General features: G+C 46.2%; 2 protein-coding genes and 1 long non-coding RNA gene across 12 annotated transcripts; 2 read left to right on the top strand and 1 right to left on the bottom strand.

Annotated features, from left to right (window-relative positions):
• Positions 1-422: 422 nt before the first annotated feature.
• Positions 423-4810, top strand: LOC126996337 (hornerin-like; the record flags this gene model as incomplete). The annotated part of the gene is made up of 3 exons (XM_050856706.1): positions 423-456; positions 2699-3030; positions 3505-4810. Coding segments are annotated over exons 1-3 (1650 nt in total), but the record flags the coding sequence as incomplete, so codon positions are not given.
• Positions 4811-4814: 4 nt separating this feature from the next.
• Positions 4815-5378, bottom strand: LOC126996472 (uncharacterized). 10 transcript variants are annotated; one of them, XR_007751203.1, is made up of 3 exons: positions 5215-5354; positions 5080-5160; positions 4815-4944 (listed from the first exon to the last, which is right to left on the bottom strand). It is a non-coding gene; the product is annotated as an uncharacterized LOC126996472 (long non-coding RNA). The 10 variants fall into 10 exon arrangements; XR_007751197.1 differs by having other exon boundaries at positions 4825-4890; positions 5026-5187; positions 5269-5378; XR_007751204.1 differs by having other exon boundaries at positions 4842-4971; positions 5080-5187; positions 5269-5378.
• A 1332-nt stretch (positions 5379-6710) lies between these two features.
• Positions 6711-12092, top strand: LOC126996338 (hornerin-like). Its single transcript, XM_050856707.1, has 3 exons — positions 6711-6734; positions 7253-7514; positions 8109-12092. The coding sequence occupies exons 1-3, from the start codon at positions 6711-6713 to the stop codon at positions 11762-11764; spliced, it is 3942 nt and encodes a 1313-aa protein (XP_050712664.1). The 3' UTR covers positions 11765-12092.
• Positions 12093-18051: the final 5959 nt, after the last annotated feature.

Raw genomic sequence — 18051 nt, forward strand, 5'->3', positions numbered from 1 at the left:
CAGTGAACCAAGGCGACGACCCGGCCGGGGCAGGAAAAGTGACCCGGGGACTTTACTTTCGCTGCTCCTGATGCTTGGGGGTCAGAGGGATTGGAAGCCTTACGGAGAGCTCCTTGGTGCACCGGGAGAGGCTTGGGTGGGCGTCCTGTGCTGACGTGTGGAAGGTCAGGGAAGGGCATGGGCCAGTAGGGCGCCACGTAAGCTCAGCAGGACCAGCGAGGACAGTTAAGGAGCGAAGCATGTCGTTAAGAAAGAGACGTGAAACAAAGGGAGAAAAGAGAGAGAGAGAGGAAGAGGAAAACACAGGCGTGAGAATAAGAAAAGAAAGGAAGAGTGGATGGGGAGGATGAGGAGAGGGAGGAGCGAAAGGACAGGGGAAAGGTATATATAAGCGGGCAGAGAGGGACGCCGTGCCAGAGAGACGAGCGACACCAGCCGGGCAAGATGCGGACCGCTGTAAGTCTCCTGCCGCTGTGTTAACCCTGGATAAGACGCTGAAGGGTTGTTGTCCGCGTGGAGGGCTGTGGCGGGATACTGTGGCTGTGATGTTAACTCTGAGTGGAGTGGCTGTGACCCTCCAGTGGTGCTGTGAACAAGTGGACAAGCCAGGGCAAGCAAAGGCATTATATTGGCACTCGTTTTGATAGTGAGAGTGTGAGGAAGGAGGAAGTGCCTGTGAAGTGTAGGATAGGCAGTGACAGGAAGATGTGATAGTGAAGAGTAGCCAGTAGTTAGGGAAAGTGTTAAGGATATACCGTAAGGGGGGAATGAAGAGATAAGACAAGGAAATGGGGAAGGAAAGGAGGGAATGAAGAGAAAAGGATATAGGAAAGAAAAGGAAGGAAAAGGAAGGGAGGGAAAGGGGAACGGATAGTGATAAATATTGGTTATGATTGTGTAGATGTTGGGCGCCTGGTACCACTGAAGGATCTATAGTGAATGGTACCTTTGACAGTGATAGGCAATGAGAGTGACTGATAAACTGGCTAATGTATAGTGATTATGGTGATGGCGACAGTGGTAGGGAGGGTTGTTATAGTGATGGTGACAGTGGTGGGCAGGGGTTGTTATAGTGATGGTGACAGTGGTAGGCAGGGGTTGTTATAGTGATGGTGACAGTGGTAGGCAGGGGTTGTTATAGTGATGGTGACAGTGGTAGGCAGGGGTGTTATAGTGATGGTGACAGTGGTAGGCAGGGGTTGTTATAGTGATGGTGACAGTGGTAGGCAGGGGTGTTATAGTGATGGTGACAGTGGTAGGCAGGGCTGTTATAGTGATGGTGACAGTGGTGGGCAGGGGTTGTTATAGTGATGGTGACAGTGGTGGGCAGGGGTTGTTATAGTGATGGTGACAGTGGTGGGCAGGGGTGTTATAGTGATGGTGACAGTGGTAGGCAGGGGTGTTATAGTGATGGTGACAGTGGTAGGCAGGGGTGTTATAGTGATGGTGACAGTGGTAGGCAGGGGTGTTATAGTGATGGTGACAGTGGTAGGCAGGGGTGTTATAGTGATGGTGACAGTGGTAGGCAGGGGTTGTTATAGTGATGGTGACAGTGGTGGGCAGGGGTGTTATAGTGATGGTGACAGTGGTAGGCAGGGGTTGTTATAGTGATGGTGACAGTGGTAGGCAGGGGTTGTTATAGTGATGGTGACAGTGGTAGGCAGGGGTGTTATAGTGATGGTGACAGTGGTGGGCAAGGGTGTTATAGTGATGGTGACAGTGGTAGGCAGGGGTGTTATAGTGATGGTGACAGTGGTAGGCAGGGGTGTTATAGTGATGGTGACAGTGGTAGGCAGGGGTGTTATAGTGATGGTGACAGTGGTAGGCAGGGCTGTTATAGTGATGGTGACAGTTATGGGCAGGGGTGTTTTAGTGATGGTGACAGTGGTAGGCAGGGGTTTTATAGTGATGGTGACAGTGGTGGGCAGGGGTTGTTATAGTGATGGTGACAGTGGTAGGCAGGGGTGTTATAGTGATGGTGACAGTGGTAGGCAGGGGTGTTATAGTGATGGTGACAGTGGTAGGCAGGGGTGTTATAGTGATGGTGACAGTGGTAGGCAGGGGTGTTATAGTGATGGTGACAGTGGTAGGCAGGGGTGTTATAGTGATGGTGACAGTGGTAGGCAGGGGTGTTATAGTGATGGTGACAGTGGTAGGCAGGGGTTGTTATAGTGATGGTGACAGTGGTAGGCAGGGGTGTTATAGTGATGGTGACAGTGGTAGGCAGGGGTGTTATAGTGATGGTGACAGTGGTAGGCAGGGGTTGTTATAGTGATGGTGACAGTGGTAGGCAGGGGTTGTTATAGTGATGGTGACAGTGGTAGGCAGGGGTTGTTATAGTGATGGTGACAGTGGTAGGCAGGGGTTGTTATAGTGATGGTGACAGTGGTAGGCAGGGCTGTTATAGTGATGGTGACAGTGGTAGGGAGGGGTTGTTATAATGTTATAGAGATGGTGACAGTTATGGGCAGGGGTGTTTTAGTGATGGTGACAGTGGTAGGTAATGTCCGAGTAGACTTTGTAACAGTGGAGAGTCATGAGTGATCGGGAGATTGGTTTGTAAGTGATCAGGGGTAAAGGATTGGGGGGTAAGAGATCGAGTCTCCTCTAAGCATCATTGGAGGTAGGAGGGGTGGGTGTTGAGGCACGTGAATGTGTCGCAGATGACGGGTCGGTGCTTCAGGTGTGCTCTCGCCAGGTATTGCTTGCGGTCTTGCTGGGACTGGGCGCGGCTGCTAAGCTGGACGGTCTCACGCCACACCACGACCACGACCACGACCACGACCACGATCATCACCACGAGGACCACCACCACGGAGACCACGCCCACGCCCACGGCCACATTGTGGACGACAACCAAGTACCCATTTGGAACCCTAACAACATCTACAAACCCAGCCACAGGGATGCAGGGAACGCCATCAGTGGCCCCCTTGAAGAGAGGTTCAACATCCAGGCTGGCTCTATCCATCACCAGGAGTTCTCGGAGCCCAAGCCAAGCGACGTGGGGGCCGTCAGAGGATCTTATTCGTAAGTCGTGACCTGCTTGTTTTTTTTTTAAGCTGCTCAACTCTACGGCGTCTGCTACCTTTTTGATCAATTAGTGTTTTCTCCTCTTGGTTACCTGAGCCCCTGTGCTTTGAGAGGTGAGAATGTCAAATTTTAGGTATGGGCCCCTGTTATTGGATCTTACCAAGTCACGGAATAAGCATCTACCAAATAGTGTCGAAACTAATTATAACTGTCTAAATGGGGCCAATTGGCCTTACACATCTGTACTGAAGTAAAGAGTAACTGCTGTTTGTAACTTATCTAAAGCCGAATTACTTTTTTTTTTATCATTCATCATTCATCAATTCCAGTTGATGTGGTTCATTAATATTCCCAGATGGTTTGAAGTTCTATGGCAGGAGACTTTCAGTGCATACCGTCATGGAGAAAATACCTAGATCTAGAATCTGCTAAGCCATATTGGCTGAACGCTTATGTTATGTTACTCAACAGGTGGACTGCACCGAACGGGGAAACCTTCACGGTGGAGTACGTGGCGGATAAATATGGTTTCCGGCCATTTATCCATCGCAGTGGGTCGACTTCTGAAGTTTCTAATACGGTGGGGCTCTCGGGACGCGTGCAAGCTTCCGCCAGTAATACAAAGAAGGTCCTCAGCCACCGTGAAGACATCGTCCGATCGGGTGCCACAGGTGACGGTGGTACGGCGGCTGCCAGTGAGTGTAGAGGTAATGTTGATTGTTCTCAATCACCAGCTCAGCAACACTCTGCTTCCATTGGACTGTCACACTCATCGAGCTCTTCTAATCAACATAATTCCCGTGGTTCAGCTGGTTTGCAACAGTTTTCTGGTTCCCCTGATTCAAGGCATAATGGTGGGGCTAGGTCACAACAGACTTCAGTTTCTGTAGCACAGCAGACCTCTGGGGCATTTGGGTCTCTAAAACCTTCCGGCATTGGGTCGCAACAGACGTTTGATTCTGCATCACAACGGACTTCTGACTTCGGATCACAACAGACGTCAGGTGCATTTGGTTCACAGCAGATTGGTTTACAGCAGACCTCTGATTTCCAACAGACTTCTCGCCCTGGGTCTCAACAGCCCTCTGGTTCCTTCGGTGCGCAACACATTTCTGAGTCACAGCAGACTGACTCTCAATCACAACATATTTCTGGCATTGAATCACAGCACATTTCAGACTCAAAGTCACAACATATTGCGGGGTCATCTGGTTTACAACACGCTTTTGATTCTAAACAACAGCAGATTTCGAGTTCCATCGATTCACAACAGACTTCTGGTTTACATGATACTTCTGGTTCCTTTAGTCTGCAACATAGTTCTGGTTCACCTGGTTCACAACAGACTTTTGACCCACGACAGGCTGCCAGCTTTGGTGCCCTTGATTCACAGCAGACTTCCGGTTCATTAAGCACACATCAGACTTTAGGTTCAGGTAATTCAGAACACACCTCTGTGTCATTTGGCTCCCAGCAAACATTTGAATCACAGCAGGCCACCGGCTCACTTAGCTCACAGCATGACACTGGCTCTCAGCAGGACTCTGGGACATTTGGTTCTGCAATAGGTTCCAGTGGATTGCAGAAACCTTCAGTCTCATTTGATTCAGGACAACTTTCTGACTCGATTGGTTCACTACAGACTTCTGGTATATCTGGCTCAGCGCAAACTTCTGGGTCTGGTTCACAAAAGACCTCTGATGCATTTGGTTCACAACAAACATCTGATACATTTGGTTCACAACATACCTCTGGATCAAGTGGTTCACAACATACCTCTGGATCAAGTGGTTCACAACATACCTCTGGATCAAGTGGTTCACAACATACCTCTGGATCAAGTGGTTCACAACATACCTCTGGATCAAGTGGTTCACAACATACCTCTGGATCAAGTGGTTCACAACATACCTCTGGATCAAGTGGTTCACAACATACCTCTGGATCAAGTGGTTCACAACATACCTCTGATACACTTGGTTCACAAAAGACCTCTGTATCTATTGGTTCACAACATGCCTCTGATACACTTGGTTCACAACATACCTCTGGATCTAGTGGTTCACAACATGCCTCTGATACACTTGGTTCACAACATACCTCTGGATCTAGTGGTTCACAACATGCCTCTGATACACTTGGTTCACAACATACCTCTGGATCTAGTGGTTCACAACATACCTCTGATACACTTGGTTCACAACATACCTCTGGATCTAGTGGTTCACAACATACCTCTGGATCTAGTGGTTCACAACATACCTCTGGATCTAGTGGTTCACAACATACCTCTGGATCTAGTGGTTCACAACATACCTCTGGATCTAGTGGTTCACAACATGCCTCTGGATCAAGTGGTTCACAACATGCCTCTGATACACTTGGATCACACCAGACTTCTGGATTTATTGGTTCACAACATACCTCTGCTACACTTGGTTCACAACAGACTCCTGGATCTATTGGTTCACAACAGACTCCAGGATCTATTGGTTCACAACAGACATCTGATTCATTTGATTCAAAACAAACATTTGACTCATTTGGCTCACAACAGACATCTGGTGCACTTGGTTCACAACAAACTTCTAATTCCTTTGGTTCAAAACAGACTTCTGATTCATTAGGTTCACAACAGACCTCTGATTCGTTCGGTTCACAACGCACTTCTGATTCATTTGGCTCACAACAGACATCTGGTGCACTTGGTTCACAGCAAACTTCTAATTCCTTTGGTTCACAACAGACCTCCGACTCAATTGGTTCACAACATATTTCTGGTTTTGGTGTGTCACGTCAGGCCTCTGGTGTATCTGATGCGCAGAGTACCCTTGGCTTGTCTAGCACACATGGTTCGCACTCAGCTGCCTCACCTGGCACAACTGGTTTGTCTGACATACCTGCTTCCTTTGCTACATCTGGTTCCCTGGCTACTCATGGCTCTCCAGGTTCATCTGCTCTTCTTTCTTTGGTTGCGACAGAAAAGCAAAGTTCTGCACAAACCGCTGGTTCACAGCAAGTTTCAGGTTCATCCAACTCTCGACATCATTCTGGGTCTCTTGAATCACAACATCGATTTAGTTCACCTGTGTCAAGGCAACCGTCTAGTTCATTTATTTCAAAACGCCTCTTCGGATCATACGGCTTACAGTATCCTTTTGGTTCTTTCCCCCCATCCCTTAGTTTACGTGATGTACATAACCCCTCTGATTTATATCACTTACGCATTCCGTATTATTCATACTCCTACGCTCCATTTTCCTATTATAATGGTGGCACATCGGGGTTGAAGAGCCCTCCCAACTCTGTTCGTTTCCAACATCAGTTTAATTTACCCAAGTCACAACAGACCTCCGCCATTTCAGGTGCTACATTCAATGCACAGCAGTCCTTTGGGTCATCCGGTGTACCCGGTGCACCAGGCACTCTAGGTTCATCTGGTACACCTGCTTCTGATGTGCCTGGTACTTCAGACATATCTGATACATCAGGTACAATTGGGCTACGTGGCATACCTGGCGCTTCTGACATACCTGTTTCACCAGCTACCTTAGACACTTCTGGCACACCTTCCTCATCTCCTGTGAGGCCTAGTACATTCGCTTCAGCTGGCGATGGGTCACCTGGAACACACGCTTCGGCTGAGTCCCTTCCTTCGATAGATAGTCCTGATCCTCATGACACTCCTAGCTTATCCTCAGGTGCTCCTGCCACGCCGGGCCAACCTTCCTCACCTGACTCACCTGCATCATCACATACTTTTGGGTCACCTGCCTTACCTGCGTCCCCTGGTACACCTGACGCAAACCTTCCTGTTGGTCCATCCGGTTCACAACATTCAGGAGGTTCGTTTGTGTCGCAGCATAGCTCAGACTCATTTGGCTCACAACAAAACTCTGATTCATTTGATTCCCAGAAATCGGGTTCATTTGGTTCACTAGCAGGTTCCGGTTCATTTAGTTCACAGCATACTTCTGGTTCCCAAGATGGTTCTGTTTCACTTGGTTCACAGCATACTTCTGGTTCATTTGGTTTACAAGATGGTTCTGGTTCATTTAGTTCACAGCATACTTCTGGTTCCCAAGATGGTTCTGTTTCACTTGGTTCACAGCATACTTCTGGTTCTTCTGGTTCCCAAGAGGGTTCTGTTTCATTTAGTTCACAGCATACTTCTGGTTCTTCTGGTTCCCAAGAGGGTTCTGTTTCACTTGGTTCACAGCATACTTCTGGTTCATTTGGTTCACAAGATGGTTCTGGTTCATTTAGTTCACAGCATACTTCTGGTTCCCAAGATGGTTCTGTTTCACTTAGTTCACAGCATACTTCTGGTTCCCAAGATGGTTCTGTTTCACTTGGTTCACAGCATACTTCTGGTTCTTCTGGTTCCCAAGATGGTTCTGTTTCACTTGGTTCACAGCATACTTCTGGTTCTTCTGGTTCCCAAGATGGTTCTGTTTCACTTGGTTCACAGCATACTTCTGGTTCATTTGGTTCACAAGATGGTTCTGGTTCATTTAGTTCACAGCATACTTCTGGTTCTTCTGGTTCCCAAGAGGGTTCTGTTTCACTTGGTTCACAGCATACTTCTGGTTCATTTGGTTCACAAGATGGTTCTGGTTCATTTAGTTCACAGCATACTTCTGGTTCTTCTGGTTCCCAAGAGGGTTCTGTTTCACTTGGTTCACAGCATACTTCTGGTTCATTTGGTTCACAAGATGGTTCTGGTTCATTTAGTTCACAGCATACTTCTGGTTCTTCTGGTTCCCAAGAGGGTTCTGTTCTACTTGGTTCACAGCATACTTCTGGTTCTTCTGGTTCCCAAGATGGTTCTGGTTCATTTAGTTCACAGCATACTTCTGGTTCTTCTGGTTCCCAAGATGGTTCTGGTTCATTTAGTTCACAGCATACTTCTGGTTCTTCTGGTTCCCAAGAGGGTTCTGTTTCACTTGGTTCACAGCATACTTCTGGTTCTTCTGGTTCCCAAGAGGGTTCTGTTTCACTTGGTTCACAGTATACTTCTGGTTCTTCTGGTTCCCAAGAGGGTTCTGTTTCACTTGGTTCACAGCATACTTCAGGTTTATCTAGTTCCCAGGAAGGTCAAGAAGGTTCTGTCTCAATTGGTTCACAACATAGTGGTGGTTCGTTTAGTTCTCAAGAAGGTTCTGTTTTACTTGGTTCACAACATGGTGCTAATTCATTTAGTTCTCAAAAAGGTTCTGGATCCATAAGTTCACAGCATACTTCTGGTTCATCTGGTTCCCAAGAAGGTTCTGGTTCACTTGGTTCACAACATACTGGTGGTTCATTTAGCTCCCAAGAAGGTTCTGGTTCACTTGGTTCACAACATTCTGCTGACACATTTGGTTCTCAACAAAACTCTGGTTCATTAGGTTCACATCTTACATCCGTTTCATTCGGCTCACAACAACAATCTCACTCATTTGGCTCAGGACAGACTCCTGGCTCATTCGGCTCACAACAATCAATTGGCTCACAACAGACTACTGGCTCACAACAATCATTTGGCTCACAACAGACTACTGGCTCACAACAATCATTTGGCTCACAACAGACTACTGGCTCACAACAGACTACTGACTCGCAACAACCATTTGGCTCACAACAATCATTTGGCTCACAACAGACTACTGGCTCACAACAATCACTTGGCTTACAACAGACTACTGACTCACTCGGATCACAACATACTTCTGGTACCTTTGGCGCGCACGTTTCCTTCGATTCGCCCGGCACCTCTGAGTCACCTAGCACATCTGACACCCTTGGCAGACCTGGTTCTCCTGATTCACATCCAACACGTGTTTCCTTTGGTATTCCCTCCCCAGCATCACACGAGTCACCCAGACCATCTATTACGTCAGATTCAATTGGTGTCCCCTTTTCACCTGATATACGTAATTCACTCTTATTCCCAACATCACCTGAATCATTGGGATCTGGTGGGGTATCTGTGTTGTCTGTGTCACCCGGGGCAAGTGGTTCGCCGAGTATTCCCATCTTAGCTGCACCTCCTATTACACCTGGTTTGCCTGGTTCACCTGCATCATTTGGCTCTCCCATTTTGCCGGTTCTTAGCGTTCCAGCTACATCACATCATTCTGATGGTTCTCCCGGTTCTCAAGGCACAGAAGGTTCCACAGGGCTGTTACTTGGCACCAAACAGGCCTCGTCCACTTCGTCGTCTGCCTCAGGCGTGGAGTTCACTCGTGGACAAGACGAGGACGTGTCTGTAGTACTGGCGAGGGGTCAAACCGATCTCGGGGGGACGACTGCCCAGGGAGTCACACTCTCTGCAGCCAGAGGACAACAATCTGAAACAAGTTCACTTAGCACATCGCACGCGTCTAGTTCTCCTGGGGCACAACAGTCTAGCGTCACTCCTCTTGATGGGCATGACTCGCTAGTTTTGCCTGGTATTCGAGTTCCAGCTGAAGATTCTGACTCCCCAGGTTCGCAGCATGTTATTGGTTTGTCTAATGCACCTGATAATCATGGCTCATCTGTCACTGTTGCTTCATCTATTACTCGTGATTCATCTACTTCACAAAATTTGGGGGATTCTACTGGGTCAGTTAGCATTCCTGGTTCAATCGGTTCATCTGATACACCTGGTTCGTCTGGTTTACACTTGTCACCTGCATCACAAGGTTCACTTGATACAGTTAGTTCGCCAGGCACATCTTCGCCTGAGACACCTGGTTCGGCCGCTACTCCTAGTACACCTGGTTCTCCTGCATCATCAAGTATACCTGTTTCCCTTGATACACCTGTTACATCTATTATCCGTGCTCCTCCTGGGTTTTCTCTACCCCCTGAATTACTGAAGCAACTTGGTTCATCTGGTTTATCTAAAGTGTTTGTTGTTCGTGGTTCTTCAAATTCACCTGATTCTCCTGTATCCATTGTAGCAACTCATTCTCCTGGTACCCCTGATAGTCCTGGTTCACCTGGATCATCTGGTACACCTGTTGTGCGGGTTGTTACCGTTCCAGCTGGTTCACATCATTCTGCTGGTTCCCCCGGCTCTCAAGGTTCAGAAAGTTCCACAGGGCTGTTGCTCGACACCAAACAGGCTTCATCCATCTCGTCGTCTGCCTCAGGCGTGGAGGTAACCCACGGAGAGGACGGGGACGTGTCTGTGGTGCTGGCGAGAGGCGAAACGAACCTCGGGGGGACGAGTGCCCAGGGGGTCACACACGCTGCTTCCGTAGGACAAGAATCTGAAACAAGCTCTACGTCATCTTCATCGAGCCTCAATGCTGTGCCTCAAACCCAGATCATCAAGTTAACAGGTAACGCTGATACTCAATTGGCGGCAGCTTTCAAGAATGCCATCAAGTCACAATCTTCCATAAGCTTCTCCTCAGTGTCCGGCTCTGGGTCTGGAGTGTCTTCGTCCAGTGATCCGGCTGCTGTGGCGGGGCAGGTGTCTTCTGGGGTTAGCTCTCTGTCCGGAAACACTCAAGGCACTGGTTCTTCAGTCTCCAGTGGGGCAGTGCCGTTACATGGGGGCGTGGTTAGAATCATTCCTTCGCAAGCCTTTGGTGGTCAAGATTCACAACAGTCTATCAGCTCTTCAGTTTCTGGGCATTCTTCTAGTTCTTCCTCACAAGTTGCTCCTGGTTTTGCTGGCTCGGTTCCTATTTCTGCACTCCTTGGGGGACAGAGTGGTTTACCTGGAACCCACAATAAGTTCAAGCCTGTCCCTACCCCATTCGTCCCTAACCACATAAATTACACGGCAATATTTGGAACCGGAAGTAAAGCCAGCGGGCAGAGTGAGGGATCTGTAGTCAGTCAGAATAAGTTTACGCCTGTCCCTACCCCATTCGTCCCTAACCACATAAATTACACGGCAATATTTGGAACCGGAAGTAAAGCCAGCGGGCAGAGTGAGGGATCTGTAGTCAGTCAGAATAAGTTTACGCCTGTCCCTACTCCATTCGCCCCTAACCGCTTAAATTACACGGCAATATTTGGAACCGGAAGTAACACTAATGGGCAGAGTGAGGGATTTGCAATCAGTCAGAATAAGTTTACGCCTGTCAGTCAATTTGTCTCTAACCGCTTCAATTATACAGCATTGTTTGGAGCGAGCAGCAGCACTAATGGGCAGAGTAAGGGATCTGTAGCCTTTCATAGCGGTTCGGGAGGGAGCAGCAGTACCGGGGGTCAGAGTCAGGGATCCGTAGCGTTTCATAGTAGCTCCGTGAACACCCATGGGAAGGAAATCTCTGAACCACTCCAGCCTCAGATCATCGCTGGCATTCCCATCATATCAAAGGTAGACGCGTCGACTCACTCATCAGCGGCCGTGAGGAATCAGCCGGTTAACAGGAAGAGCCACGCCTCCGCTAACATAGACCCACCAACAACCATAGCGCTGCTGACCCCCGTAGCTGTTTCTCTATCTTCCGATAAAGAATCAGACTCACAACAACTGCATCCCGCACAAGTTAACTCTGGTAGGTTTCCGGCTCGCAGACAGCAGGGCATAGGCGTTCCAGAAGATATTCGATTCCACGGACATCGCTTCTCCGGCAGTCAAAATGGTTTCTCTCGCTCCTCTTCTTTCCATTCAAGGCAGCACAGCCAGACGGGGGGCGGTGAGTTCAGCAGGCACACCAGGGATCAGGATGTGGCTGTGGTGCTGGCTCACCCCATCCACCAAAGCAATGGGGGATCGGGACACCTCTTCTTCCGAAATTGACCTCTCGTTTGGCCACTCCTCTGAGCGCTTTTTGTGGGAGCAGCGAATAGCGGGCTTTTTTTTTTTTCATTATTGTTTCCTTTTTTTTGCCCTTGAGCTGCTTCCTCTGCTGTAAAAAAAAAAAAAAAACGAAAAAAAAAAACCAAGGTCGAGGCATTGGGGAGTATAATTATATGTACTTGAAGAGACTTAGGTGGCTTGTATGAATGATCCTCGTGTGTGTTTCCTTCGATTACTTACCCTTGCGTGAGGCCGTCCTATGTTGATCTGTAACTCGTAGGATACTTGCTGTTGACACATGTAAATAAACTTTTAAGATTTTTAAAAATTGTTTGATGTCCAGGAGGCGTGAATGACCTAAAAAAAGTAAAATGAACAAGGGTTGCTCACTTGCCCACCGCAGCACCTTGCAGTGATAATGAACTTATCTATTACTTCACAGTACAGACACGGGCCTGCTCCGAAAGGGGGCCCTAAAGCATTTTTTTTGGTTTGGTAATTACGTATCAGTTAATTTAGTATCATCCATCCATCCGTGCATCCCATTCACTTCCATAAACATTTAAGCGGGATTGGAATGTTCCAAAGTGGGGCGTTCTAAATAAGATGAAAAATGCTTTGGACACACCACTTTGGAACATTGCAATAGGCCTATATATACCTGTAAAATGAGGGAAAATCCATTCCACTGTACCCATTCATGCATCTCATTCACATGCATAGACGCAACCTCATTTTACTATAGATAGGGCTAAATATATTCTGCAGGCGAGGAGAATGTTTCAAATATTGCAGTTACCCATTAAATATCGTTCTCTGACACAAGCTTAACCGTTGACAGAAAGTTTGTGGCATCCCGTTTTCTTCAGGCTAAACTCAAAACATTTCAAAGATTCATTTAATGTAGGAAAAAAAAAATATTCATGCTTGTAAGGAACGGTTTCTTCTCACGGCTTAAGGAATTGATATATAGATGATGGAGTTTTGTATGTAGTATAATTCAAATACTTATATCATCCTGGACGGAGCTACAAGTTCATGTCATGTGGCCCGGGTCTGAGGGCCTTGCATGGGTTTTCACAGTTGGTTTACTTTACCTTTGGTGAAAGCAATAGCAAGAGAAATAGCACAAAAAAAAAACAGTAAAAAGAAAAGCAAAAAATTATTAAAAGAATAACAAAAAAACATCAAGAAAAGAATAATATAAAGAAGTATCATCCGCCTTTCGACCCTAACTAACACCCCCAAAAATTATGAGTGAGTCTTTTTTGTGAGGAAAGAGATTCATCCAGACCATCATAGAACACCAAGGAAGGATGATGTTGAAAGAAAGTGAGAACATCGGAAAAAAAAGAAAACCAACAGCGGGAAAAGAACATAAAAAAATATATAAAAACATATATAGGAAGAGAAAAAAGTCAATAAAAGAAAATGAAACAAAATTAAGAAACTAAGATAAATAGAATAAGCAAATATATAAAACAAAATGGATGAATAAAATAAGATAAAATTAAATAAGAGATAAAATAAAATATAAACACACATCATCGATCTTTCGGCCCTAACATCAGCCTCACCAAAATTATGGGTGATGATGTTGTTGTCAAAGATTTACTCATAACAGGGGGAAGCACGGCCTTTGCCAATGGCGGCCCGTAGCAGGGTGCCGACAAACCAACTGTATCGACTGGCGTGTCTCTGATTATGGGTGAGTCTTTTCTGGGGCGAACTCATCCACACCAAAGCAGAACACCAAGATAGATGACAAAAACGTACTGAAGAAGGATGACTAACTAAGGATGGCTAACTAACTAACCAAAACATACTGAAGAAGGATGGCTAACTAACTAACTAATAATCTAACTGTCCAACTAATAAACTAACCATTGAACCACATAACTATCCAACTGAATAACTAACCAACACTAACTATTTAGCTATTTAACTATCTAATTTACTTCCTACTAGTATACGCGCAGCTCAGCGTATGCCCCCAACTTTACTATTATGTAATGTTAAGGCCCTTGCTTCCCTATTTGTCGCTCTCCTTCTTATCTCTTCTATCTTTCTTATCTTTCTATTAATATTACTCTTCTCGTTTTTGTCTTTCTATTCCCTTATTTCTCTCTCTCTCTCTCTCTCTCTCTCTCTCTCTCTCTCTCTCTCTCTCTCTCTCTCTCTCTCTCTCTCTCTCTCTCTCTCTCTCTCTCTCTCTCTCTCTCTCTCTCTCTCTCTTTGCATATTTACCTTGACTTGCACGATATATTTTTGTTTTTTTGTATATTTGTTGGTATGTTCGTCTGTCGTCTTATACGTATATGTTTTTGTCTTTATGTTTGACACACACACACACAACACATCACCTTTATCTCCCCAAAACAATGCGTTAGACAGCGAACCGGTACCATCATTCTCCCACAAGCACCTTTCTTTCCTCTCTCCTTAACCCTTGCGCAACACTTCCTTCCCTCCCGCCGAGCTGTCACGTGGGTGGGAGTCTTTGGGTGGGACGTCCGTGTCATGGGAAGGGGCACAGTGGCGTCAGAGGCGTCAGAGGTAGCGCGAGATTGGATGAGGAGCGGATGGGTAAGGTGTCGCAGGTTAGGGGATGAAGCTGATTAGACACGATGGCTGGTTAAGCAAAGGTGAGGGAGGGAGCAGAGAGGGTGGGTATCCAGGGTGCGGGGATGGAAGGGGAGGAAAAGGGAAAGGAAGGGAAGCCGTACCGTTGCGTAGGTAGATAGGGGTGAAGGGTGGCGCAGGGAAGGGAAAAGGGGTTGTCAGGTGTGAAAGTGGGTGGGTGGGTGGGTGGGGGTGTGAGTCTTGCTGGGAAACAGAGGAGGGATGTGTTGCGTCTCGTTGCGTAGGGAGACAGAGGTGAACAGTGACGCAGAAGAGGAGGGAAAAAGGCTTGTTAGGTGTGAGAATTACTGGGTGGGTGTGGGTGTGATTCAAGATGCCATTATGTATATACTTTTGGGTATAATGAGCTGGGAAACAGAAGAGGGATGGGTTTCGTTGCATAGGGAGACAGAGATGACGAATGAGAGGAGGGAAAGAGGGCTCATTAGATATGAGACTTATTGGGTGAGTGTGAGTGTGCTTCAAGATGCCATTATATATATACTTTTGGGTATAATGAGCTGGGAAACAGAAGAGGGATGGATTTCGTTGCATAGGGAGACAGAGATGACGAATGAGAGGAGGGAAAGAAGGCTTGTTAAGTGTGAGAATTATTGGGTGGGTGTGGGTGTGTTTCAAGATGCCTGTTGGGTATAATAAGCTGAGAAACAGAAGAGGGATGGATTGCGCCGCGTTACTTACAGGGAGATGGAGGTGTAGACCGACGCAGAAGAGGAGGGAAAGAAGATGTGAAAGTAAGTGTGTTTGGGTGTTTTTTTTTTTTTTTTTACAGCAGAGGAGACAGTGCAAGGGCGTAAAAAAAACAAAAAACAATAATGAAAAAAAAAAAGCCCGCTACTTACTGCTCCTAAATAGAGTAGAGCGATCATTGCTGAAAACAGAAGAAAGGTGCGTTGCGTATAGGGAGATGAGAGGTGCAGAGTGACGCAGGAGAGGGAAAGGAATAGGCTTGTTGGGTTGAAGATGTGTGAGTGTGGGTGTGTACCTTGCTGGGAGGCAGGAAAGGGAGGGAGAGGAACGATAAGAGGGAAGGAAAGGAAACAAAGTGACGAAGACAGCAGTGCTCATTGTGTTCGGTCATTTCGAAAGACCTGAACACGGATATCTAAAAAAAAATAATAATAAAAAATCTAAAGAAGCAACAATTATTATAAAAAAAACATATCCCTAGTTTCGAGCAGGTTTCAGCAGTCAGGTGATGAAATTTAATTGAGCTCTCTCTCTCTCTCTCTCTCTCTCTCTCTCTCTCTCTCTCTCTCTCTCTCTCTCTCTCTCTCTCTCTCTCTCTCTCTCTCTCTCTCTCTCTCTCTCTCTCTCTCTCTCTCTCTCTCTCTCTCTCACACACACACACACACACACACACACACAAAAGCACATTCAGGGAGGCTTTTGGCTATGGATTGCAAGTTCGGAGCATGTTCAGACACACACACACAAAAAAAACAAAAAAAAAAAACAGACAGACTCCTCTCTCTCTCTCTCTCTCTCTCTCTCTCTCTCTCTCTCTCTCTCTCTCTCTCTCTCTCTCTCTCTCTCTCTCTCTCTCTCTCTCTCTCTCTCTCTCACCCTTTCCAGTACCCACGAGTGTTCTGTTTCTGCTCATAGGGTCGAGGGGTTCCGCAGGGCGAGTGTCAGTCACCCCGGGCAAGAAAACTCGAGTTACTACTGTTTGTTATGCGCCTCACACTCCCTCACTCCCAAGCTTAGGCCACACAATATGAGGATGTTCCCACGACTCTCGTAGACACCTGCACCCCAGTTAGTGTTTGCGTGTGTTATTCATTCCTCAAGTGTGTGTGTGTGTGTGTAGGGTGTGGGTGTGATGGGAGGGTGGGGGGGGGGGTTAAGAGAGAGAGAGAGAGAGAGAGAGAGAGAGAGAGAGAGAGAGAGAGAGAGAGAGAGAGAGAGAGAGAGAAGAGCGAGAGAGAGAGAGAGACAGAGAGAGAGAGAGAGATAGAGAGAGATGCGTTGTAGTGTCATCTCTTTCCTAATGCAACCCCGGAAGCTAATCTGTAGAGGAAACGTTGCTCCCCCTTTTCCTCCTCCTCCTCCTCCTCCTCCTCCTCCTGCCCCCACTTTCCCGCCGCCAGCCTCTTCCTCCTTCTGGCTCATTACCTGTCGGCGTCTCTTTCTCCTCACCGCGCCGCTTTCCCTCTCAGCGGCCGAGACAACAGGCGGCCCAGGCGGAAGCTTTCTTGTTTCGTGGCGGCACCGGGAAGGAAAGGCGACGAGGGAACAGACGGGAGGGAACACTTCACTAACTGGCTTTTTGTTTTGTTTACTTGTTTCGTGGCGACACCGAGAAGGAAAGGCGACGAGGGAACATTTCACTAACTGGCTTTTTATTTTGTTTACTTGTTTCGTGCGGCTCCGAGAAGGAAAGGCGACGAGGGAACAGACGGGAGGGAACACTTCACGAACTGGCGTTTTATTTTGTTTTCTTGTTACGTGGCAGAACCGAGAAGGAAAGAGAACTGGGAACAACCGGGGGAACACTCTTAACTAACTTACTTTATGTTTTCTCTACTGTTTTAGCCCTTGAGCTGCTTGTTTTACTAGTACTACAAAATATGCAATGTACCTTTACTTTAGCTTCGTTTTGTTGCAGTGGTTTTTGGATGCTTGTATGAACTGTAAATAAAAGGTAAAATTCACTGGTTAAAAGAAAGGTTAGAGCGAAAGACGGCGTTACATAAGCTACGGAAAACTACTCACCATCATATTGAGTTGAATTCTTATTTTTTTATCAAGAAAGTATTAACTCGTCGATAAGTAAACTGTAAATAAAGGAAACGTTCACACATTACTAAAAGGTTAAAGGTGAATCACGGTTTTAAATAATCCAGTACTGGCGAATATTATTTTTTTTTTATAAAGAAAGTGTTTTAACTCGCCAATAAATAAAACTTTCCCCTCCACGTGAAGACAAGAAAGCCTCAGAACTTGAAGGCACACGGAGACTTTCACTAAAGACGTAAACTTTGAGGCCTTTGTTAGGATTTGAGGATAGTGGAAAAGACTGTCGCTGCACACATGGACAAACCGCAACAGAACATCAGAAAAAAAAAGAAATATACGATGTAGGTGCCAGTGTATTTAACCCCCTTTAAGAAGAAGAAGAAAAGAAAAAAAAAGAAAAGGAAGAAGAAGAAAAAGAAGAGAAAGAAGGAGAAAAGAAAAAGAAGAGAAAAACAGAAGAAGAAAAAGAAAACGAAGAAGAAAAAGAAGAAAAAAGGAAAGAACAAAAAGAAGAGAAAGAAGAATGAGAAAAGGAAGAAGTAGAAGAAAAAAGAAGAAAAAGAATAATATGAATGAAAGAAGAAGAAAAGGAAGAAAAAGAAGAAATAGAAGAATAAAGAAGAAAAATAATAATAATAAGAAAAAAAAGAAAAGGAAGAAAAAGAAAAAGAAGAAGGAGGAGAAGAAGAAAAAGAACAAGAAAATGAGACGTAAATCAGACTATAATACAGCTTTCGGAATAATAATAAAAGCTAACAACTATGGCGAAACAAAGTGACATCATTAACCAGCAACAGTCCCATTATACAAACTCCATAATACCAAAACCACCATTAAGAACAAGACTAATGGATGGGGATGAAGGCAAAGCACGTGCGTAATTGACAGCGAATGGACAGATGGCG

This window comes from Eriocheir sinensis, chromosome 10, assembly GCF_024679095.1.
Source record: "Eriocheir sinensis breed Jianghai 21 chromosome 10, ASM2467909v1, whole genome shotgun sequence".
Taxonomy (NCBI): domain Eukaryota; kingdom Metazoa; phylum Arthropoda; class Malacostraca; order Decapoda; family Varunidae; genus Eriocheir; species Eriocheir sinensis.

What these genes read in the sequence shown, in the direction of transcription:
- LOC126996338 (XM_050856707.1), top strand. Translation starts at nt 6,711, where the DNA reads ATGACACTCCTAGCTTATCCTCAG. An exon ending in CACTCCTAGCTTATCCTCAG is followed by an intron (nt 6,735 to 7,252) that starts GTGCTCCTGCCA and finishes CTTGGTTCACAG; the next exon opens with CATACTTCTGGTTCATTTGG. An exon ending in TGGTTCACAGCATACTTCTG is followed by an intron (nt 7,515 to 8,108) that starts GTTCATTTGGTT and finishes AGCATACTTCAG; the next exon opens with GTTTATCTAGTTCCCAGGAA.